Source organism: Oncorhynchus clarkii, chromosome 24 (genome assembly GCF_045791955.1).
Source record: "Oncorhynchus clarkii lewisi isolate Uvic-CL-2024 chromosome 24, UVic_Ocla_1.0, whole genome shotgun sequence".
NCBI lineage: Eukaryota > Metazoa > Chordata > Actinopteri > Salmoniformes > Salmonidae > Oncorhynchus > Oncorhynchus clarkii.
Window position 1 is genome coordinate 42,522,685 of NC_092170.1, and position 25,482 is coordinate 42,548,166.

A 25,482-nucleotide genomic window follows, 5' to 3' on the forward strand; every position below is an offset into this window, starting at 1 on the left:
ATAAATCTGATTTTCTCTAGAATGTTCTCTATAAATCTGATTTCCCCAGTGTTCTCTATAAATCAGATTTTCCCAGTGTTCTCTATAAATCTGATTTCCCCAGTGTTCTCTATAAATCTGATTTTCTCTAGAATGTTCTCTATAAATCTGATTTTCCCAGTGTTCTCTATAAATCTGATTTCCCCAGTGTTCTCTATAAATCTGACTTTCTCTAGAATGTTCTCTATAAATCTGATTTCCCCAGTGTTCTCTATAAATCTGATTTTCCCAGTGTTCTCTATAAATCTGATCTTCCCAGTGTTCTCTATACATCTGATTTCCCCAGTGTTCTCTATAAATCTGATTTTCTCTAGAATGTTCTCTATAAATCTGATTTTCCCAGTGTTCTCTATAAATCTGATTTTCTCTAGAATGTTCTCTATAAATCTGATTTCCCCAGTGTTCTCTATAAATCTGATTTTCCCAGTGTTCTCTATAAAACAGATTTTCCCAGTGTTCTCTATAAATCTGATTTTCTCTAGAATGTTCTCTATAAATCTGATTTTCCCAGTGTTCTCTATAAATCTGATTTTCTCTAGAATGTTCTCTACAAATCTGATTTTCCCAGTGTTCTCTATAAATCTGATTTTCTCTAGAATGTTCTCTATAAATCTGATTTTCCCAGTGTTCTCTATAAATCTGATACGATAATACAAGAAATGAACAACATCAATGTTTATTTAAAGTTGTTTTCAGATATTTACGTTGAAATGAAAAAAAAAGGACTGAAAAACAAAGTAAGTGCATTTATTGTAAAGTGAGAAAGAAGCAGAGTTCCCTCTCCCACATGACCTGGAACGTGTAACAGTACATCACACCGAGCAACAACAACAACAACAACAACAACAACAACATTGTTTTGGGCTGCAATAACAAGCAGAAATGTGACTATTTTATCTTTAAATAGAAGCAATAAATTGTCTATATTGACTTTATAGCAACGTGAAGCAGCAACACACGAACAGTGTGTAAACAGACGGTCCATGGTGCTCCCAGCTTCCTCTAACCCCCCCCCATCCACCACCACAACCACATTCCCTCTCCCTCTAAAACAACACGCATGTCATAAGGCAGGGCGTACCAATCCTACTAATACTGCCACAGTTACTCCTCCCTCTGACAGCACAGAGCATGTGATGCACACACAACGCTACACACACACACACACAACGCTACACACACACACACACAACGCTACACACACACACAAACACACACACACACACACACACACACACAGCGCTACACACACACGCACACACGCACGCACACGCACACGCACACACACACACACACACACGCACACACACACACACACACACACAGCGCTACACACACACACACACACACACACAATGTTATAACAAGCCGGACAGAATGATGAACAACCTACGACAGGGGAACAGAAACAAACTGACAGCACACAGAATAACAGAATAACATAGTAGCAGTAATAAAGCTAAATAAACAGGTGAAAGTGATGGACGGTAAAGACGAAACATTAAGGACCATGGACCAATCAACAATCTCTCTGGAGGCCATCGACCAATCAACAGTCTCTCTGGAGGCCATCGACCAATCAGCAGTCTCTCTGGAGAACATCGACCAATAAACAGTTTCTCTGGAGGCCATCGACCAGTAAACAGTCTCTCTGGAGGACATCGACCAATAAACAGTTTCTCTGGAGGCCATCGACCAATCAACAGTCTCTTTGGAGGCCATCGACCAATAAACAGTCTCTCTGGAGGCCATCGACCAATAAACAGTTTCTCTGGAGGCCATCAACCAGTAAACAGTCTCTCTGGAGGCCATCGACCAGTAAACAGTCTCTCTGGAGGCCATCGACCAGTAAACAGTCTCTCTGGAGGCCATCGACCAGTAAACAGTCTCTCTGGAGGCCATCGACCAATCAACAGTTTCTCTGGAGAACATCGACCAATCAACAGTCTCTCTGGAGGCCATCGACCAATAAACAGTCTTTCTGGAGGCCATCGACCAATAAACAGTCTCTCTGGAGGCCATCGACCAATCAACAGTCTCTCTGAAGGCCATCGACCAATCAACAGTCTCTTTGGAGGCCATCGACCAATAAACAGTCTCTCTGGAGGCCATCGACCAATAAATAGTTTCTCTGGAGGCCATCGACCAGTAAACAGTCTCTCTGGAGGCCATCGACCAGTAAACAGTCTCTCTGGAGGCCATCGACCAATAAACAGTCTCTCTGGAGGCCATCGACCAGTAAACAGTCTCTCAGGAGGCCATCGAACAGTAAACAGTCTCTCTGGAGGCCATCGACCAATAAACAGTCTCTCTGGAGGCCATCGACCAATAAACAGTCTCTCTGGAGGCCATCGACCAGTAAACAGTCTCTCTGGAGGCCATCGACCAATAAACAGTCTCTCTGGAGGCCATCGACCAATAAAGAGTCTCTCTGGAGGCCATCGACCTGTAACAGTCTCTCTGGAGGCCATCGACCAATAAACAGTCTCTCTGGAGGCCATCGACCAATAAACAGTCTCTCTGGAGGCCATCGACCAATAAACAGTCTCTCTGGAGGCCATCGACCTGTAACAGTCTCTCTGGAGGCCATCGACCAATAAACAGTCTCTCTGGAGGCCATCGACCAATAAACAGTCTCTCTGGAGGCCATCGACCAAAAAACAGACTCTCTGGAGGCCATTGACCAATAAACAGTCTCTCTGGAGGCCATCGACCAATAAACAGTCTCTCTGGAGAACATCGACCAATAAACAGTCTCTCCTTAGGCCATCGACCAATAAACAGTCTCTCTGGAGGCCATCAACCAATAAACAGTCTCTCTGTAGGCCATCGACCAATAAACAGTCTGTCTGGAGGCCATCGACCCGTAACAGTCTCTCTAGCCAGGGAGGCTCGCTGTCGTAACACTTCTCAAGCCTCTTCTGGGAAACACCTGGTCCAGCCCAATGATTCACCCACATAAACAAGGTCCTTAGGCTTTTGTGCAAACGTGTGGTGTCCTCGTACTAATGTCTGGCACAAGTGAGTTCTGGACAGGCACTGTTGGTTCTAAAAAAAAAGTCCTGGGCCCCATCCTTACTAGAAAAAAAATGTGTTCCCCTTAAAATGAAGGATTTCATTCTGGTCCTGTTGGTGTTCTCTGGGTCCAATGATGTCCTCCTGTACCTCTTCTGGGGTATCGGATAACCCTTAACCCCTGTCCTCAAAGTCTCTCCCATCACTACCCCACATGCCACTGCACCTCTAAGCCCCTACAGTAATACACTATACAGCTCTGCTACATGTAACACAATAAATTAATTCACTCCTTGAGATAAATGTATTATTTAAATGTAAAGCCTATATTCATCCAGGTTATAGCGTGTAAAATGTTTTTAAAAAAAGCAGAAATGTCCATAGTTCTGGTCTTGTTCCATCAGGGAGGAGGCTGGTTCTGTCATCGATCACAAATGATCATCTTCTCATCTCTTGTTCCACTCCTCCATCCCAGAGTCAATTCTTCTATCTCGTCTCTTGTTCCTCTCTGAGTTCTCTCTCCTCCCTCCATTCCTTCTCCGTGTGTCCGTATCGGTGTGTGTGAGGAAAAAGAAGAGGCAGAGATAGAGGAGATAGGAGGAGATATAGGAGATAGGGGAGACTAGAGGAGAAAGGAGGAGATAGGAGGAGATAGAGGAGATAGGAGGAGATAGGAGATAGAGGAGATGGGGGAGATTAGAGGAGATTAGAGGAGATTAGAGGAGATAATAGGAGATACGGGAGATAGAGGAGATAGAGGAGATATGACCGATGTCTTCTAGCTGCACTTACAGCTCTCCACAATCATGTTGGACAACTGTTCCACCTGAAACAAACAAACACACCACACCACTGTTAGTGACTACACACCCACACCACTGTTAGTGACTAAACCCCCACCACTGTTAGTGACTACACCCCAACAACACTGTTAGCGACTACACCCCAACAACACTGTTAGTGACTACACCCCCCAACAACACTGTTAGTGACTACACACCCCCACCACTGTTAGTGACTACACACCCCCACCACTGTTAGTGACTACACCCCCACCACTGTTAGTGACTAAACCCCCACCACTGTTAGTGACTACACACCCACACCACTGTTAGTGACTACACACCCACACCACTGTTAGTGACTACACTCCCCCACCACTGTTAGTGACTACACACCCACACCACTGTTAGTGACTACACCCCCACCACTGTTAGTGACTACACCCAAACACCACTGTTAGTGTCTACACCCCGACAACACTGTTAGTGACTACACCCCCAACACCACTGTTAGTGACTACACTCCAACACCACTGTTAGTGACTACACTCCCCCAAAAACACTGTTAGTGACTACACCCCCACCACTGTTAGTGACTACACACCCACACCACTGTTAGTGACTACACACCCACCACTGTTAGTGACTACACCCCCACCACTGTTAGTGACTACACACCCACACCACTGTTAGTGACTACACACCCACACCACTGTTAGTGACTACACCCCCACCACTGTTAGTGACTACACACCCACACCACTGTTAGTGACTACACACCCACACCACTGTTAGTGACTACACACCCACACCACTGTTAGTGACTACACCCCAACAACACTGTTAGTGACTACACACCCAACACTGTTAGTGACTACACCCCCAACACTGTTAGTGACTACACACCCCCACCACTGTTAGTGACTACACCCCAACACCACTGTTAGTGAATACACCCCCACCAATGTTAGTGACTACACCCCCAACACTGTTAGTGACTACACACCCCCACCACTGTTAGTGACTGCACACCACAACACCGTTAGTGACTACACCCCAACACCACTGTTAGTGACTACACCCCCCCCAAAACACTGTTAGTGACTACACCCCAACAACACTGTTAGTGACTACACCCCCAACACTGTTAGTGACTACACACCCACACCAATGTTAGTGACTACAAACCACAACACTGTTAGTGACTACACACCCACACCACTGTTAGTGATTACACCCCCCCACAACTGTTAGTGACTACACACCCACACCACTGTTAGTGACTACACCCCAACACCACTGTTAGTGACTACACCCCAACACCACTGTTAGTGACTACACCCCCCCACCACTGTTAGTGACTACACCCCAACACCACTGTTAGTGACTACACCCCAACACCACTGTTAGTGACTACACCCCTCACCACTGTTAGTGACTACACACCCCCACCACTGTTAGTGACTACACCCACCCAACACTGTTAGTGACTACACACCCACCACTGTTAGTGAGTACACCCCAACACCACTGTTAGCGACTACACCCCAACAACACTGTTAGTGACTACACCCCAACAACACTGTTAGTGACTACACCCCAACACCACTGTTAGTGACTACACCCCCCAACAACACTGTTAGTGAGTACACCCCAACACCACTGTTAGTGACTACACACCAACACCACTGTTAGTGACTACACCCTGACACCACTGTTAGTGACTACACCCCCACACCACTGTTAGTGACTATACCCACACCACTGTTAGCGACTACACCCCAACAACACTGTTAGTGACTACACCCCAACAACACTGTTAGTGACTACACCCCAACACCACTGTTAGTGACTACACCCCCACACCACTGTTAGTGACTACACCCCCCCACCACTGTTAGTGACTACACCCCAACACCACTGTTAGTGACTACACCCCAACACCACTGTTAGTGACTACACCCCCACACCACTGTTAGCGACTACACCCCAACAACACTGTTAGTGACTACACCCCAACAACACTGTTAGTGACTACACCCCAACACCACTGTTAGTGACTACACCCCCACACCACTGTTAGCGACTACACCCCAACAACACTGTTAGTGACTACACCCCAACACCACTGTTAGTGACTACACCCCAACAACACTGTTAGTGACTACACCCCAACAACACTGTTAGTGACTACACCCGACACCACTGTTAGTGACTACACCCCCACACCACTGTTAGTGACTACACACCAACACCACTGTTAGTGACTACACCCCAACAACACTGTTAGCGACTACACACCAACACCACTGTTAGTGACTACACACCAACACCACTGTTAGTGACTACACCCGACACCACTGTTAGTGACTACACCCCCACACCACTGTTAGTGACTACACACCAACACCACTGTTAGTGACTACACCCCAACAACACTGTTAGCGACTACACCCCAACACCACTGTTAGTGACTACACACCACAACACCACCGTTAGTGACTACACCCCCACACCACTGTTAGTGACTACACCAACACCACTGTTAGTGACTACACCCCCACACCACTGTTAGTGACTACACCCCAACACCACTGTTAGTGACTACACCCCAACAACACTGTTAGTGACTATACCCACACCACTGTTAGTGACTACACCCCCACACCACTGTTAGTGACTACACCCCAACACCACTGTTAGTGACTACACCCCAACACCACTGTTAGTGACTACACCAACACCACTGTTAGTGACTACACCAACACCACTGTTAGTGACTACACCCCAACACCACTGTTAGTGACTACACCAACACCACTGTTAGTGACTACACCCACACCACTGTTAGTGGACAATCCTAGCTGAACATCTTTCACCAACAGTCATGACTGATTACGTCATGTAGAAATAGAATGTCTCGCCTCTAAAACACAGAAGTGTTAATACCTTGTGTTGTCTAGGTTAGGGTTAGGGGGTTAGAGGGTTAGAGGGATAGGGGGTTAGGGGGTTAGAGGGTTAGAGGGATAGAGGGTTAGGGGGTTAGGGGGATAGGGTTTAGGGGGTTAGAGGGTTAGGGGGTTAGGGGGTTAGAGGGTTAGGGGGTTAGAGTGTTAGGGGGTTAGAGGGATAGGGTTAGGGGGTTAGAGGGTTAGGGGGATAGGGTTAGGGGGTTAGAGGGTTAGGGGGATAGGGTTAGGGGGTTAGAGGGTTAGGGGGATAGGGTTAGGGGGTTAGGGGGTTAGAGGGTTAGTGGGTTAGGGGGTTAGAGGGTTAGGGGGTTAGAGGGTTAGGGGGTTAGAGGGTTAAGGGGTTAGGGGGTTAGAGGGGTTAGGGGGTTAGAGGATTAGGGGGTTAGAGGGGTTGGGGGTTAGAGGGTTAGGGGGTTAGAGGGTTAGGGGGTTAGTGGGATAGAGGGTTAGGGGGTTAGAGGGTTAAGGGGTTAGGGGGTTAGTGGGATAGAGGGTTAGAGGGTTAGAGGGTTAAGGGGTTAAAGTGTTAGGGGGTTAGGGGGTTAGAGGGTTAGTGGGATAGAGGGTTAGGGGGTTAGAGGGTTAGGGGGTTAGGGGGTTAGAGGGTTAGGGGGTTAGAGGGTTAGAGGGTTAGGGGGTTAGCTGTACCTTGTGTTGTCTAGTTTAGGGGGTTAGGGGGTTAGCTGTACCTTGTGTTGTCTCGGTTGGGGTTAGGGGGTTAGCTGTACCTTGTGTTGTCTAGGTTAGGGGGTTAGCTGTACCTTGTGTTGTCTCCCTACGTAGTAGAGGATTGGCAGAGGTTCCAAGACCTGGGGTACACAGCACGGCTGGGCCGACGCTCCTGGGTTGTGGTGCTTGTACAGGGCAAGGATCTGTGTGTGTGTGTGTGTGTGTGTGTGTGTGTGTGTGTGTGTGTGTGTGTGTGTGTGTGTGTGTGTGTGTGTGTGTGTGTGTGTGTGTGTGTGTGTGTGTGTGAGAGAGAGAGAGAGAGAGAGAGAGAGACAAACACAGACAGGTCACTTAAGTAGTGCATTGTCAGCAAAAGCACTGTGCCAAGACAATATGACACACAAGAGCTACATCGCTGAGAAATAACATGTATGTGTTGGACAGAGAGAGGAGGAGAGGTAGTAAGGCGGAAGGAGATGGAGAGAGAGAGAGACAGAGTGAGAGAGGGAGAGAGTGGGAGAGACAGAAAGAGACAGAGAGAGACAGAGACAGAGCGAGACAGAGACAGAGCGAGACAGAGACAGAGAGAGACAGAGACAGAGAGACAGAGACAGAAAGAAAGAAAGAAAGAAAGAAAGAAAGAAAGAGAGAAAGAAAGAGAGAGACAGAGACAGAGAGAGACAGAGACAGAGAGAGACAGAGACAGACAGAGACAGAGACAGAGACAGAGAGAGAGACAGAGAGAGACAGAGAGAGACAGAGACAGAAACAGAGAGAGACAGAGACAGAGAGAGACAGAGAGAGAGAGAGAGAGAGAGAGAGAGAGAGAGAGAGAGAGAGAGAGACAGAGAGACAGAGAGAGACAGAGAGAGAGACAGAGAGAGAGAGAGAGAGAGAGACAGAGAGAGACAGAGAGACAGAGACAGAGAGAGACAGAGAGAGACAGAGAGAGACAGAGACAGGGACAGAGAGAGACAGAGACAGAGAGAGACAGAGAGAGACAGAGAGACAGAGCGAGACAGAGAGAGAGACAGAGAGAGACAGAGAGAGATAAAGAGAGAGACAGAGACAGAGAGAGACAGAGAGGGAGAGAGAGACAGAGCGAGACAGAGAGAGAGACAGAGAGAGACAGAGAGAGAGAGACAGAGACAGAGAGAGAGACAGAGAGAGACAGAGAGAGAGACAGAGAGAGACAGAGAGAGAGAGAGAGAGAGACAGAGAGAGACAGAGAGAGACAGATAGAGAGACAGATAGAGACAGAGACAGAGAGAGACAGAGAGAGACAGAGACAGAGAGAGACAGAGACAGAGAGAGACAGAGAGAGAGACAGAGAGAGACAGAGACAGAGAGAGACAGAGAGAGAGACAGAGACAGAGACAGAGAGAGACAGAGAGAGAGACAGAGAGAGACAGAGACAGAGAGCACAGTCAGTACATGTCAAGTGTTTACTGGCCCCTTGCTGAGACAGTTCTTAACCCTGACCACCATGTCTCATGCAGACGTCATCACTAACTATTGGGATTTAACAGTACAGGGCTAGTGAGTCAGGAGTTTTTCTAGAACACGTGACCTGACCACTAAGAAAGCAGCAACTAGAGCCCCAGAGGTGTAAACAGAGCCATTACAGACAAACAGTAAATAGATCGATCAGGAAGAAGGAGACAGCTGGGAAGCCCCTGACTTTCTACTCGTATCTCTAACTAGCTGGACTGGTCCACAGACACTTCTGATTACACACAACTAGTATCTATCAGCTCCAGTCACATGACCGATGACTGCCTCTTATCTAACTCTTAAGGCAGAGCTCTCTGTTTCCTAGAAACGTTACAGAAAATGACTATATCAGTGGAGACAGGGGTGGACATTAAGCTGTGCCAAACTAGCCCGCCGGAAAGAGAAATGTTGTCAGATTTTGGACCCGGACTAGTAAACATTGTGGTCTACGAGACTGACTGGCCAGTGTCCACAATCCTTAAGTTCCATCTTTAAGTGGAGATGTACCATTCCACACTTGAAACTGAGAGTATTCTAGAACTGTACCTGAGAATATTCTAGAACTGTACCTGAGAGTATTCTAGAACTGTACCTGAGAATATTCTAGAACTGTACCTGATAATATTCTAGAACTGTACCTGAGAGTATTCTAGAACTGTACCCGAGAGTATTCTGGAACTCTACCTGAGAGTATTCTATAACTGTACCTGATAATATTCTAGAACTGTACCTGAGAATATTCTAGAACTGTACCTGAGAGTATTCTAGAACTGTACCTGAGAGTATTCTAGAACTGTACCTGAGAGTATTCTAGAACTGTACCTGAGAATATTCTAGAACTGTACCTGATAATATTCTAGAACTGCACCTGAGAGTATTCTTGAACTGTACCTGAGAGTATTTGTTTTCAGCATTCCAGATGTAGGTGCATGAGCCCATGCAGTAGTTGGCATGGTAACCTTTTGGCTGGTGGATCCACTTCCAGCCCAGATCTTTCCTGAAGTCGATGTAGAGTTTCCTCACGCAACAGTTCTCTGTTTTACTGCAGAACAGAAGGGAGGAAGATGTTAGGGTGAGACAGACAGACAGACAGACAGACAGACAGACAGACAGACAGACAGACGTAGCAGTCCTTACTCTGTGCAGGTGTCGTCTGTAGCGACGGCCCGTTTCTTACGCGAGGAGGTGAGCTGTGAGCTGTAGTTCTGGGGGATGGACATGGCCAAGATGTGAGGCTTCCTCATGTTCTTGGCTAGACCAGCCACGTCACCTCGTACCCCGCTGTCCAACCCGGAGATACTGAAGAGGAACTTTTCCATGGGTTTACCACACTCACAGTACAGCTTCAACTCAAAGCCCTGCTCTTCCTCTGAAACACAACGAGAGCAGAGACACAGGTAGCGTTGCAAAGGGAGGGTAATAGTGATGGAAACTTTCTAAGTTTACCAGCAAAACTACCAAAATGGTGGTATCTTTCAAGGATTTTATGTAATCTATAAAATACATCTAGTGGCCATTTTGGGTACTCCAGATTTGTACAGGTGTCTGTAATTACCTCTCGTCCTCTGAGTGGCCAAATGTAAAATATATTAACTAATTAAATAAGATGATTTAAAAAAAATAAGAATAAAATGACAAAGCTGTGTAAAACATTATCCTAAATATAAACCATCTACTATTGGTGTTTAATATGAGAGGTTCAGCATGAAATAAACATTATCCTAAATATAAACCATCTACTATTGGTGTTTAATATGAGAGGTTCAGCATGAAATAAACATTATCCTAAATATAAACCATCTACTTAGTGAATACTATTGGTGTTTAATATGAGAGGTTCAGCATGAAATCAACGTTTTTCGTATTTAATATTTAAATTGGGTTCGACTCAGACTCACGTATGTACGCCTTTCATAAGCACTTCTCAGTAGTTGGTGTTCAGACTCACTTTTTAAATGGGCTTTGCAGGCGTGGTTCCCTTGCGCGCGCTCAATACCTTTCATTCAACTGCTAAGAACCCTCTCACTTGCTGGCCAACATATTTTCTCGTGGTGTTTTCCATTCAATGGGGTTTTCAGCACATTTATCTTAATAAAGTCATCCCTTTAAAAGTTGGTGTATCGTGACCTGGGAGCATCATGACCTGGGAGCGTCATGACCTGGGAGCATCATGACCAGGGAGCATCATGACCTGGGAGCATCATGACCTGGGAGCGTCATGACCTGGGAGCGTCATGACCTGGGAGCATCATGACCAGGGAGCATCATGACCTGGGAGCATCATGACCTGGGAGCATCATGACCAGGGAGCATCATGACCAGGGAGCATCATGACCAGGGAGCATCATGACCTGGGAGCATCATGACCAGGGAGCATCATGACCAGGAGCATCATGACCAGGGAGCATCATGACCTGGGAGCATCATGACCAGGGAGCATCATGACCAGGGAGCATCATGACCAGGGAGCATCATGACCTGGGAGTAGCAGCGTGTGGCGTTTCACTTCCTGTCTGATTTTTTAATGAACCAAAGCCATGGGAATACATGCATATTCATCTCCTATTCAGCACCCCGATTGGTTGATTTTTAAAATACTCTGATCTTGTATATAATTTTAGGGTTAGGAAAGTGTTTATGAATCACTGACAAAACAACAAAAAAGGTTTGGAGAGCTTTTACGCACAAAATATATTGGTGAATCAAAAATACAGTGGTTAAATTCACCATGAAAAATATTTAATTGTTCAAATCATGAAATATTGGAAGGTGAGAAAAGTGTACAATAGGGGTTGAACAGTAGTTTATATACTAGTCTATAAATCTAACCTGAAAATCCTCACTAATCAAGGAACTGTGAAGGTCCAGTCGTTGTGAACCGCGCGCCAGGCTCCAGGTTTAACCTGCTAAGTGTGGTCTGAGTTCCATAATGATTCCAATAGGCTACATGGTCCAATATGATCCCCTATTGGCTAGCAATCCTCAGGGAACAACCACACGACAACCACAAGTGACAGAGGAAGGAAATGCAAACTAATCAGCGTGCGACTCGTCCTTCAGGACAGAGCTCTAGCCCTAACCCAGAGCCCCACCTGTTTCAGCCCCACCTGTTTCAGCCCCACATGATTTCAGCACCACCTTCGTAGCAAAATAAATAAATAAATATTTATACATATATTATTTTTGAGTTGCCTGTTTTGCATTTTATAGGCAGCTCCAAAATGCAGGTGTTTCAGCCCAGCTCAGTGCTTTTTGTGGAGGTGGGGCAGCCAGCAGAAAATACAGTGTAAGTCATCTGTAAGTCAGGTCATAGCCAGTGTAAGTCATCTGTAAGTCAGGTCATAGCCAGTGTAAGTCATCTGTAAGTCAGGTCATAGCCAGTGTAAGTCAGGTCATAAGCCTGTGTAAGTCAGGTCATAGCCAGTGTAAGTCAGGACATAGCCTGTATAAGTCAGGTCATAGCCAGTGTAAGTCAGGTCATAGCCAGTGTAAGTCATCTGTAAGTCAGGTCATAGCCAGTGTAAGTCATCTGTAAGTCAGGTCATAGCCAGTGTAAGTCATCTGTCAGTTAGATGATAGCCAGCCCAGTGTTGTGACTGTGTCTCGGAATCTTCAGTCATTTTTGGAATTAACATAAAATCTATGGCAATCTATTCTAACTTTGGTAATTTATACAAAAAAAATGTATTCATATAAAGTTTTTTTTATTTTTTATGTCTGAGTTTCTAGTAGATAGACCATGTGGTTCTAGAGAACATAGATTAATTTATGAAAAAAGCATCTAATTAACATTGGCATTATTTTCAATTCATTTTGCAACTCTTCCAACTTTTAACTTTTAACCCAATTGATAACAAATACATACTGACATAGGGGGGAATTCCGACCTGATTTAAGCACGTATAAATGCACTTTCTCTCTGTGCATATTCTGACCTTGAATTTAAGCATGAGAGAAGCATACTATTCACCCGCTATTCGTTTGGAGGGGGGGGGGGGGGGGGGGGGGGGGGGGGGGGGGGGTAGAGAGCTAAGAAAATAAATTGTGTCTACAGATAGATACGCTGTATTCTGACCTTGACTTCGTTCCCACCATCTTTATGATCGATAATTTTGAGAGTGAAAACCTGAAATAAATAGAGGAATATAGAGTATTTCACACATGGCGCTTTTCTTTCATCCACGAGACGTTTTGATTTTTTTGGAGGGGGGGGGGGGCAAATTCGAGTATACCCAGGTTTAAACGGCCCTATAATCAGTGACAGTTATACATGTGTGTGGGTATAACTGACGGTAGCTGCCCGAAAGTGACTAATATTTAACACCATACACATTGTAAAAATTAAAATAAAATAAAAATACAGTAAAAAGTCTGGGTATATAATTAGAATATTCTAGAAATCATAAATCAACTCGTTTGGCGCTACACTGTAATTTACGCATGGCTACAGTACAGAAGCCTATAGTACAGAAGTCTCCAAATTTGATCCCCAAGTTATAAGGCAAGAATTTCATCAACTTCGCCGTGGAAATGGTCATACATAGGTCGATATGCTTCAGTTGGCTGATCATATATGACTGGTTTTCACACGTGTCTCCAGCGATCATAAGGTAAAACAGAGCTAAAACAACTGTAATTTATATTTACAATCCCCCTTAATCCAAACGGCTTCCCCATTTCCCTAGCTCTTATCAATAGCTCTTATCAATGTGTAAATAACAGTGCATTAAAGAATGGTGTTATTTCTATCAGGAAATATAAAGTAGACGCTGTTCCACTCGTAAACCGACAGGTTGCCTCGAACTTATTCATCGTTTCATCGATCATAAAGATGGTGGGGATTTATAAGGGAACGAAGTCAAGGTCAGAATACAGCGTATCTGTAGACACAATTCAATTTAATTTCTTACATCTCTACCCCCCCCCCCCCCCCCCCCCCCCCCCCCCCCTTCCAAACGAATAGCGGGCGAATAGTATGCTTCTCTCATGCTTAAATTCAAGGTCAGAATACGTACAGAGAGAAAGTACATTTATACGTGCTTAAATCATGTCGGAATTCCCCCCTATGTCATTATGTATTTGTTATCAATTGGGTTAAAAGTTAAAAGTTGGAAGAGTTGCAAAATGAATTGAAAATAATGCCAATGTTAATTAGATGCTTTTTTCATTAATCAATCTATGTTCTCTAGAACCACATGGTCTATCTACTAGAAACTCAGACATACATATATGACCTGACTTATACAGGCTATGACCTGACTTACAGATGACTTACACTGGCTATGACCTGACTTACAGATGACTTACACTGGCTATGACCTGACTTACAGATGACTTACACTGGCTATGACCTGTCTTACACTGGCTATGACCTGACTTACAGATGACTTACACTGGCTATGACCTGACTTACACTGGCTATGTGTTATAATCTCCACCCGGCACAGCCAGAACAGGACTGGCCAACCCTCATAGCCTGGTTCCTCTCTAGGTTTCTTCCTAGGTTTTGGCCTTTCTAGGGAGTTTTTCCTAGCCACCGTGCTTCTACACCTGCATTGCTTGCTGTTTGGGGTTTTAGGCTTGGTTTCTGTACAGCACTTTGAGATATCAGCTGATGTAAGAAGGGCTATATAAATACATTTGATTTGATTTGATCTATGACCGGACTTACAGATGACTTACACTGGCTATGACCTGACTTACACTGGCTATGACCTGACTTACACAGGCTATGACCTGACTTACACTGGCTATGACCTGACTTACAGATGACTTACACAGGCTATGACCTGACTTACAGATGACTTACACTGGCTATGACCTGACTTACACTGGCTATGACCTGACTTACACTGGCTATGACCTGACTTACAGATGACTTACACTGGCTATGACCTGACTTACAGATGACTTACACTGGCTATGACCTGACTTACACTGGCTATGACCTGACTTACACTGGCTATGACCTGACTTACAGATGACTTACACTGGCTATGACCTGACTTACAGATGACTTACACTGGCTATGACCTGACTTACACTGGCTATGACCTGACTTACAGATGACTTACACTGGCTATGACCTGACTTACACTGGCTATGATCTGACTTACACTGGCTATGACCTTACTTACAGATGACTTACACTGGCTATGACCTAACTTACAGATTACTTACACTGGCTATGACCTAACTTACAGATAACTTACACAGGTTATGACCTGACTTACAGATGACTTACACTGGCTATGACCTGACTAACAGACTTTTATCTGTTTGGACTCACCGGTCCCCTTCAGCCATTCCTTGAGGGTTTCAGTGACGTCGAAAGACAGCCAGCGGTCACTCCACTTGTTGGTGACGAAGCGTGATCCCAGGTATCGTCTGCTGTCGCCCAGCCCCTTGTAGAGCTCCAGGCGCTGCTCACTGCCAGACGGGATGTTAGTGGTTTTGATGAGCAGGCGGAGCTCAGCGCTGGAGAGTAGATGGTAGTCCCCAATGCTGGACCTCATCTCATTCAGGTTAAACAGCATCTGGTGCTTGGTGACATTCTTATCTGGGGCAGACAGAGAGAGAGCAGGGGAGAGAAAAACAGTTGAGACAACAGTGTTCTCTTGTTATTTATCAATGTACTGTAGCTGCGTAGCATCAATATACTGTAGCTGCGTAGCATCAATGTACTGTAGCCACGTAGCGTCAATGTACTGTAGCCACGTAGCATCAATGTACTGTAGCCACGTAGCGTCAATTTACTGTAGCATCAATGTACTGTAGCTGCGTAGCGTCAATGTACTGTAGCATCAATGTACTGTAGCTGCGTAGCGTCAATGTACTGTAGCCACGTAGCATCAATGTACTGTAGCCACGTAGCGTCAATGTACTGTAGCCACGTAGCATCAATGTACTGTAGCCACATAGCATCAATGTACTGTAGTCGTGTAGCATCAATTAACTGTAGCCGCGTAGCATCAATGTACTGTAGCCACGTAGCATCAATGTACTGTAGTCGTGTAGCATCAATGTACTGTAGCCGCGCAGCATCAATGTACCGTAGCCACATAGCATCAATGTACTGTAGCCACATAGCATCAATGTACTGTAGCCACATAGCATCAATGTACTGCGGACGCGTAGAATCAATGTAGCATCAATGTACTGTAGCATCAATGTACTGTAGCATCAATGCACTGTAGCATCAATGTACTGTAGCATCAATGTACCGTAGCATCAATGTACTGTAGCATCAATGTACTGTAGCATCAATGTACTGTAGCATCAATGTACCGTAGCATCAATGTACTGTAGCATCAATGTACTGTAGCATCAATATACTGTAGCATCAATGTACTGTATCATCAATATACTGTAGCATCAATGTACTGTAGCATCAATGTACTGTAGCCGCGTCGCATCAATGTATCGTAGCCACATAGCATCAATGTACCGTAGCCACATAGCATCAATGTACTGTAGCCACGTAGCATCATAGTACCGTAGCCACATAGCATCAATGTACTGTAGCCACATAGCATCAATGTACTGTAGCCACATAGCATCAATGTACTGTGGCCGCGTAGAATCAATGTACTGTAGCATCAATGTACTGTAGCCGCGTCGCATCAATGGACTGCAGCATCAATGTACTGCAGCATCAATGTACGGTAGCATCAATGTACTGTAGCATCAATGTACTGTAGCATCAATATACTGTAGCATCAATGTACTGTAGCATCAATATACTGTAGCATCAATGTACTGTAGCATCAATGTACTGTAGCCGCGTCGCATCAATGTATCGTAGCCACATAGCATCATAGCATCAATGTACTGCGGCCGCGTAGAATCAATGTACTGTAGCATCAATGTACTGTAGCCGCGTCGCATCAATGTACTGCAGCATCAATGTACTGCAGCATCAATGTACTGTAGCATCAATGTACTGTAGCATCAATATACTGTAGCATCAATGTACTGTAGCATCAATATACTGTAGCATCAATGTACTGTAGCATCAATATGTACTGTAGCCGCGTAGCATCAATGTACTGTAGCCACGTAGCATCAATGTACCGGTTCCACATAGCATCAATGTACTGTAGCCACATAGCATCAATGTACTGTAGTCACATAGCATCAATGTACTGTAGCCGCGTAGCATCAATGTACCGTAGCCGCGTCGCATCAATGTACCGTAGCCACATAGCATCAATGTACTGTGGTCACATAGCATCAATGTACCGTAGCCGCGTATCATCAATGTACCGTAGCCACATAGCATCAATGTACTGTAGCCACGTCGCATCAATGTACTGCAGCATCAATGTACTGTAGCATCAATGTACTGTAGCATCAATGTACTGTAGCATCAATGTACTGTAGCATCAATGTACTGTAGCATCAATGTACTGTAGCATCAATGTACTTTAGCCGCGTAGCATCAATGTACTGTAGCATCAATATACTGTAGCATCAATGTACTGTAGCATCAATGTACTGTAGCATCAATGTACTGTAGCCGCGTAGCATCAATGTACTGTAGCATCAATGTACTGTAGCATCAATGTACTGTAGCATCAATGTACTGTAGCATCAATGTACTTTAGCCGCGTAGCATCAATGTACTGTAGCATCAATATACTGTAGCAATGTAGCAATGCATCAATATACTGTAGCAATCAATGTACTGTAGCATCAATGTACTGTAGCATCAATGTACTGTAGCCGCGTAGCATCAATGTACTGTAGAATCAATGTACTGTAGCATCAATGTACTGTAGCATCAATGTACCGTAGCATCAATATACTGTAGCATCAATATACTGTAGCATCAATGTACTGTAGCATCAATGTACTGTAGCATCAATGTACTGTAGCCGCGTAGCATCAATGTACTGTAGAATCAATGTACTGTAGCATCAATGTACTGTAGCATCAATGTACTGTAGCATCAATGTACTGTAGCATCAATGTAATTTAGCCGCGTAGCATCAATGTACTGTAGCATCAATATACTGTAGCATCAATGTACTGTAGCATCAATGTACTGTAGCATCAATGTACTGTAGCCGCGTAGCATCAATGTACTGTAGAATCAATGTACTGTAGCATCAATGTACTGTAGCATCAATGTACTGTAGCATCAATGTACTGTAGAATCAATGTACTGTAGCATCAATGTACTGTAGCATCAATGTACTGTAGCATCAATGTACTTTAGCCGCGTAGCATCAATGTACTGTAGCATCAATATACTGTAGCATCAATGTACTGTAGCATCAATGTACTGTAGCATCAATATACTGTAGCCACGTAGCATCAATGTGATTAGTTGAAAAAAAAGTAAATCAACAAACTGACTTGTTTTGAATCAACTGTAGTGTTGCAACCATTGGGGTTTACTTCAGCTCTGGGAAGCCTACATGTCCTTCTGCTCTACAGTATACAATTAACTGTACAGCTGCCTGTCTAACAAGTAGCCAGCCATTCCACCTGTACACCTTATACTGTTGGGCTTGCCTTATAAGAAACCACTCTGTGTGTATCATATCTAGTCTATATGTGGTTCATGGCAGAGTAGAGCAGGAACATTCCTCCTGGTTTGTAGAGCGAAGCAGAGACAAGCCACTGATGCCTCTAAACACCATCCATTATACCAGGCATTTTATCACACAGCTATAAGTCAGACAGAGACAGACCAGATAATGGAGAGAAAATATATACAGTACAGAGAGAGGGGGAAGGGAAGGGTGGATGAGGGGAAGGGTGGATGAGGGTGGAGGAGGTGCAGAGGGGATGTGGGAGGCAGGGACAGGAAGAGTGCTGTCACATGTTACATAGAGCGAGAGAGAGAGAGGGTGTGAAAAAGTGAAGTGAAAAGTGAACCGTAGTAGACATGCGCATAGATACGGTGTGGAAACCTACAAGGGGGAGACAGAGGTGAGAGGCAGATGGGAGAGACAGAGGGAGAAGGTAGAGGAGGGAGGAGCTGTCTGCGTGCGTGTGGCACCCTGGGTCTGGCCCAGGACCAAACCTCTGTTTTGCCCCAGCCTGTTACAGCTCAATACCTGCCCTAACCCTGTTACATCAGCCTGCTACACCTCAATACCAGCACTAACCATGTTACATCAGCCTGCTACAGCTCAATACCAGCCCTAACCCTGCTACAGCTCAATACCAGCCCTAACCCTGCTACAGCTCAATACCAGCCCTAACCCTGCTACAGCTCAATACCAGCCCTAACCCTGCTACAGCTCAATACCAGCCCTAACCCTGCTACAGCTCAATACCAGCCCTAATCCTGCTACAGCTCAATACCAGCCCTAACCCTGTTACATCAGCCTGTTACATTTCAATACCAGCCCTAACCCTGCTACAGCTCAATACCAGCCCTAACCCTGCTGTAGCTCAATACCAGCCCTAACCCTGTTACATCAGCCTGCTACACCTCAATACCAGCCCTAAACCAGTTACATCAGCCTGTTACATCTCAATACCAGCCCTAACCCTGTTACATCAGCCTGCTACACCTCAATACCAGCCCTAAACCAGTTACATCAGCCTGTTACATCTCAATACCAGCCCTAACCCTGTTACATCAGCCTGCTACAGCTCAATACCAGCCCTAACCCTGTTACATCAGCCTGCTACAACTCAATACCAGCCCTCCCTAACCCTTTTACATCAGCATGCTACATCTCAATACCAGCCCTAACCCTGCTACAGCTCAATACCAGCCATAACCCTGTTACAGCTCAATACCAGCCCTAACCCTGCTACAGCTCAATACCAGCCATAACCCTGCTACAGCTCAATACCAGCCCTAACCCTGCTTCAGCTCAATACCAGCCCTAACCCTGCTACAGCTCAATACCAGCCCTAACCCTGCTACAGCTCAATACCAGCCCTAACCCTGCTTCAGCTCAATACCAGCCCTAACCCTGCTACAGCTCAATACCATCCCTAACCCTGCTACAGCTCAATACCAGCCCTAACACTGCTACATCTCAATACCAGCCCCAACCCTGTTACATCAGCCTGCTACAGCTCAATACCAGCCCCAACCCTGCTACAGCTCAATACCAGCCCTAATCCTGCTACAGCTCAATACCAGCCCTAACCCTGCTACAGCTCAATACCAGCCCTAACCCTGCTACAGCTCAATACCAGCCCTAACCCTGTTACAGCTCAATACCAGCCCTAACTCTGTTACAGCTCAATACCAGCCCTAACCCTGCTACATCTCAATACCAGCCCTAACCCTGCTACATCTCAATACCAGCCCTAACCCTGCTACAGCTCAATACCATTCCTATCCCTGCTACAGCTCAATACCAGCCCTAAACCTGCTACAGCTCAATACCAGCCCTAACCCTGCTACAGCTCAATACCAGCCCTAACCCTGCTACAGCTCAATACCAGCCCTAACCCTGCTACAGCTCAATACCAGCCCTAACCCTGCTACAGCTCAATACCAGCCCTAATCCTGCTACAGCTCAATACCAGCCCTAACCCTGTTACATCAGCCTGTTACATTTCAATACCAGCCCTAACCCTGCTACAGCTCAATACCAGCCCTAACCCTGCTGTAGCTCAATACCAGCCCTAACCCTGTTACATCAGCCTGCTACACCTCAATACCAGCCCTAAACCAGTTACATCAGCCTGTTACATCTCAATACCAGCCCTAACCCTGTTACATCAGCCTGCTACAGCTCAATACCAGCCCTAACCCTGTTACATCAGCCTGCTACAGCTCAATACCAGCCCTAACCCTGTTACATCAGCCTGCTACAACTCAATACCAGCCCTCCCTAACCCTTTTACATCAGCATGCTACATCTCAATACCAGCCCTAACCCTGCTACAGCTCAATACCAGCCATAACCCTGTTACAGCTCAATACCAGCCCTAACCCTGCTACAGCTCAATACCAGCCATAACCCTGCTACAGCTCAATACCAGCCCTAACCCTGCTTCAGCTCAATACCAGCCCTAACCCTGCTACAGCTCAATACCAGCCCTAACCCTGCTACAGCTCAATACCAGCCCTAACCCTGCTTCAGCTCAATACCAGCCCTAACCCTGCTACAGCTCAATACCATCCCTAACCCTGCTACAGCTCAATACCAGCCCTAACACTGCTACAGCTCAATACCAGCCCCAACCCTGTTACATCAGCCTGCTACAGCTCAATACCAGCCCCAACCCTGCTACAGCTCAATACCAGCCCTAATCCTGCTACAGCTCAATACCAGCCCTAACCCTGCTACAGCTCAATACCAGCCCTAACCCTGCTACAGCTCAATACCAGCCCTAACCCTGTTACAGCTCAATACCAGCCCTAACTCTGTTACAGCTCAATACCAGCCCTAACCCTGCTACATCTCAATACCAGCCCTAACCCTGCTACATCTCAATACCAGCCCTAACCCTGCTACAGCTCAATACCATTCCTATCCCTGCTACAGCTCAATACCAGCCCTAAACCTGCTGTAGCTCAATACCAGCCCTAACCCTGTTACAGCTCAATGCCAGCCCTAACCCTGCTACAGCTCAATACCAGCCCTAACCCTGCTACAGCTCAATACCAGCCCTAACCCTGCTACAGCTCAATACCAGCCCTAACCCTGTTACATCAGCCTGCTACAGCTCAATACCAGCCCCAACCCTGCTACAGCTCAATACCACCCCTAACCCTGTTACAGCTCAATACCAGCCCTAACACTGCTACATCTCAAAACCAGCCCTAACCCTGCTACAGCTCAATACCAGCCCTAACCCTGTTACATCAGCCTGCTACAGCTCAATACCAGCCCTAACCCTGCTACAGCTCAATACCAGCCCTAATCCTGCTACAGCTCAATACCAGCCCTAACCCTGCTACAGCTCAATACCAGCCCTAACCCTGCTACAGCTCAATACCAGCCCTAACCCTGCTACAGCTCAATACCAGCCCTAACCCTGCTACAGCTCAATACCAGCCCTAACCCTGCTACAGCTCAATACCAGCCCCAACCATGATACAGCTCAATACCAGCCCTAACCCTGCTACAGCTCAATACCAGCCCTAACCCTGCTATAGCTGCCCATTAGAGCTCAATATTATCTCTGCTGCTGAGCTCCAGTAAACCCACATTGATAGCAGAGACCTGGAGACAGAACCAGTCCATACGAGGAAGAGCCAACACTTGACTATACATAACTGTTATTTATCATCATCATCATAGTGAGAGCTAGTCAACGTGCAGTTGCCCTGAGATCGGACGATAACTAAGAGTCACAAGCCAGCCTTCTGCTTCGTCAAGTTGACTTAAATTACAACATGTTGTGAGCAAGAGATCGCGTGTCGGACATACGCGGCTGGTTTGCCTTACACATCCATAATACAGTAGAGGGCAGAGGCCAGTATAGGGCACTAGGGAAACACAGTATTTGCAGTGAATAACTCCACTTCCCCTTTTCAATACCTTATCAGTTGCAATAGAGTACTTTCCCCTTTATACTTTTGCTTTCCGTTTAACACCCAGTTAACATACACGTCAGTGGCAGATGCATGATGGACACTGCTATTTTGGGCTCCCGAGTTGCGCAGCGGTCTGAGGCACCGCATCTCAGTGCTTGAGGCGTCACCACATGCAACCCTGGATCGAATCCAGGCTGTATCACAACCGGCCCGTGATTGGGAGTCCCATTAGAGCGGCGCCCAGCGTCGTCCCGGGTCGTCCCGGGTTTGGCCGTCATTGTAAAACTGTATGTTGCTGTAGCATCTCTATAGAAACTGTATAGATGACAACAACAACCTAATCATTATCTAGCTGGAGCTAGCTTGGAGCACCAGGCTAGCTGTGTGCAGACCAATCCCTGGCCTTACAGTGCTATAGGGTCCTGTATGTTAGTGTAAATGCGTAGAGACTCAACCCTGCATGGTGTTCTATTCTAGGAGGTGAATGTTAGCTTTAGCTGTGTGTTAGCATGTTAGTGTAAATGCGTAGAGCCTCCACCCTGCATGGTGTTCTATGCTAGGAGGTGAGTGTTAGCTTTAGCTGTGTGTTAGCATGTTAGTGTAAATGCGTAGAGCCTCAACCCTGCATGGTGTTCTATGCTAGGAGGTGAGTGTTAGCTTTAGCTGTGGGAAGTAGGGCTGCAGAGGGTGCTGCAACACCCTCTGAAAAATTGAATTAAAAAAAAAAAAAAGAATATTCATTTTGAAAATAATTTTAAATATTATTTTTTTCTCACAAAAGTAGCGCAGATAATATCCGTCTGCAGCGTGGGTAAAAAGACTACTAAACTACTTACACCGGCTATGAGTGTACGGAGTGTGTAATGAGTGTGTAATGAGTGTGTAATGAGTGTGTAATGAGTGTGTAATGAATGTTACCAGACTAGGTGTGGGGACAGGAAGCGTGGAGCCCTGTATGGCATGCTAGGGTAGAGTGGAACCCCATCCCCCTTGTGTGTTAGGCTGCATGCTAACCCTGGGTGTGGGGGGGATTTGTGTGTTTAATCAAGGCCTCCTCTCTAACCGAAGTAAGCCAGGGACAGCTGTTGTGACAGGCAGAGAGATAGACAGCTCTGTAATTACACTGGGAGGAACCAGATTCCTGCAGGAAGGCTATATACCTGTTGCTCCTACCTCCTCCACACTGAAATACATACGTACAGTTCATTCGGAAAAGTATTCAGACATGTTGACTTTGTACCACATTTTGTTACGTTACAGCCATATTCTAAAAGGGATAATAAGAAATAAAAAGTATCTCATCTATCTACACACAATGCCCCATACTGACAAACAAAAAACGTTTTTTTTAGACAGACAGACAGAGCAGACAGAACAGACAGAACAGACAGGCAGAACAGACAGAACAGACAGACAGAGCAGACAGACAGAACAGACATACAGAACAGACAGGCAGAACAGACAGACAGAACAGACAGGCAGAACAGACAGAACAGACAGACAGAGCAGACAGGCAGAACAGACATACAGAACAGACAGGCAGAACAGACATACAGAACAGACAGGCAGAACAGACAGACAGAACAGACAGGCAGAACAGACAGGCAGAGCAGACAGACAGAACAGACAGACAGAGCAGACATACATAACAGACACACAGAGTAGACAGACAGACAGAACAGACAGACAGACAGACAGAACAGACAGACAGACAGACAGACAGACAGAACAGACAGACAGACAGACAGACAGACAGACAGACAGACAGAACAGAGCAGACAGACAGACAGACACAAAGAACAAACAGAACAGACCAACAGAACAGACAGAGCAGACAGAGCAGACATAGAGAACAGACACACAGAACAAACAGAACAGATCATCAGAACAGACAGACAGAACAGACATAGAGAACAGACACACAGAACAAACAGAACAGATCATCAGAACAGACAGACAGAACAGACATACAGAACAGACACACAGAACAAACAGAACAGATCATCAGAACAGACAGACAGAACAGACATACAGAACAGACACACAGAACAGACATACAAAATTGACAAAAAAAAATACATACTCAGCAAACTGGACGCAGTCTATCACAGTGCCATCCGTTTTGTCACCAAAGCCCCATATACCACCCACCACTGCGACCTGTACGCTCTCGTTGGCTGGCCCTCACTACATATTCGTCGCAAGACCCACTGGCTCCAGGTCATCTCTAAGTCTCTGCTAGGTAAAGCCCCGCCTTATCTCAGCTCACTGGTCACCATAGCATCACCCACCCGTAGCACGCACTCCAGCAGGTATATCTCACTGGTCATCCCCAAAGCCAACACTTCCTTTGGCCGCCTTTCCTTCCAGTTCTCTGCTGCCAATGACTGGAACGAATTGCAAAAATCGCTGAAGTTGGAGACTTATATCTCCCTCACTAACTTTAACAACACTATCAACAAGGCAGGTCCTTCAGGCCCTAGTTTTGACACACCTGGACTACTGTTCAGTCGTGTGGTCAGGTGCCACAAAGAGGGACGTAGGAAAATTGCAATTGGTTCAGAACAGGGCAGCACGGCTGGCCCTCGGATGTACACAGAGAGCTAATATTAATTATATGCAGGTCAATCTCTCCTGGCTGAAAGTGGAAGAGAGATTGGCTTCATCACTACTTGTATTTATGAGCAGTATTGACATGTTGAATACACCGAGCTGTCTGTTTAAACTACTGGCACACAGCTCACCCACCCATACATACCCCACAAGACATGCCACCAGTGGTCTCTTCACAGTCCCCAAGTCCAGAACAGACTACGGGAGGTGCACAGTAAGAGTAGCTGGAAGAGTAGCTGCTGCCTCAGGAAGAGTAGCTGCTGCCTCGGCAGGAACTAATGGGGATCCATAATAAACCCCAGGAAGAGTAGCTGCTGCCTTGGCAGGAACTAATGGGGATCCATAATAAACCCCAGGAAGAGTAGCTGCTGCCTTGGCAGGAACTAATGGGGATCCATAATAAACCCCAGGAAGAGTAGCTGCTGCCTTGGCA

The 25,482-nt window shown here is 45.9% G+C and overlaps 1 protein-coding gene across 1 annotated transcript in view; it reads right to left on the reverse strand.

The window, feature by feature from the left end:
* Positions 1-690: 690 nt before the first annotated feature.
* LOC139382739 (transforming growth factor, beta 1a) overlaps positions 691-25,482 on the reverse strand; it is a 37,075-nt gene continuing 12,283 nt past the window's right edge. The window contains exons 2-7 of the mRNA XM_071126854.1: positions 15,261-15,530; positions 10,109-10,340; positions 9,863-10,013; positions 7,570-7,680; positions 2,605-3,880; positions 691-2,485 (exon numbers count right to left, since the gene is read on the reverse strand). Of these exons, the coding sequence (XP_070982955.1) occupies positions 3,833-3,880; positions 7,570-7,680; positions 9,863-10,013; positions 10,109-10,340; positions 15,261-15,530 (812 nt within the window). The 3' untranslated portion in view covers positions 691-2,485; positions 2,605-3,832. The remainder of the gene's footprint in view (positions 2,486-2,604; positions 3,881-7,569; positions 7,681-9,862; positions 10,014-10,108; positions 10,341-15,260; positions 15,531-25,482) is intronic.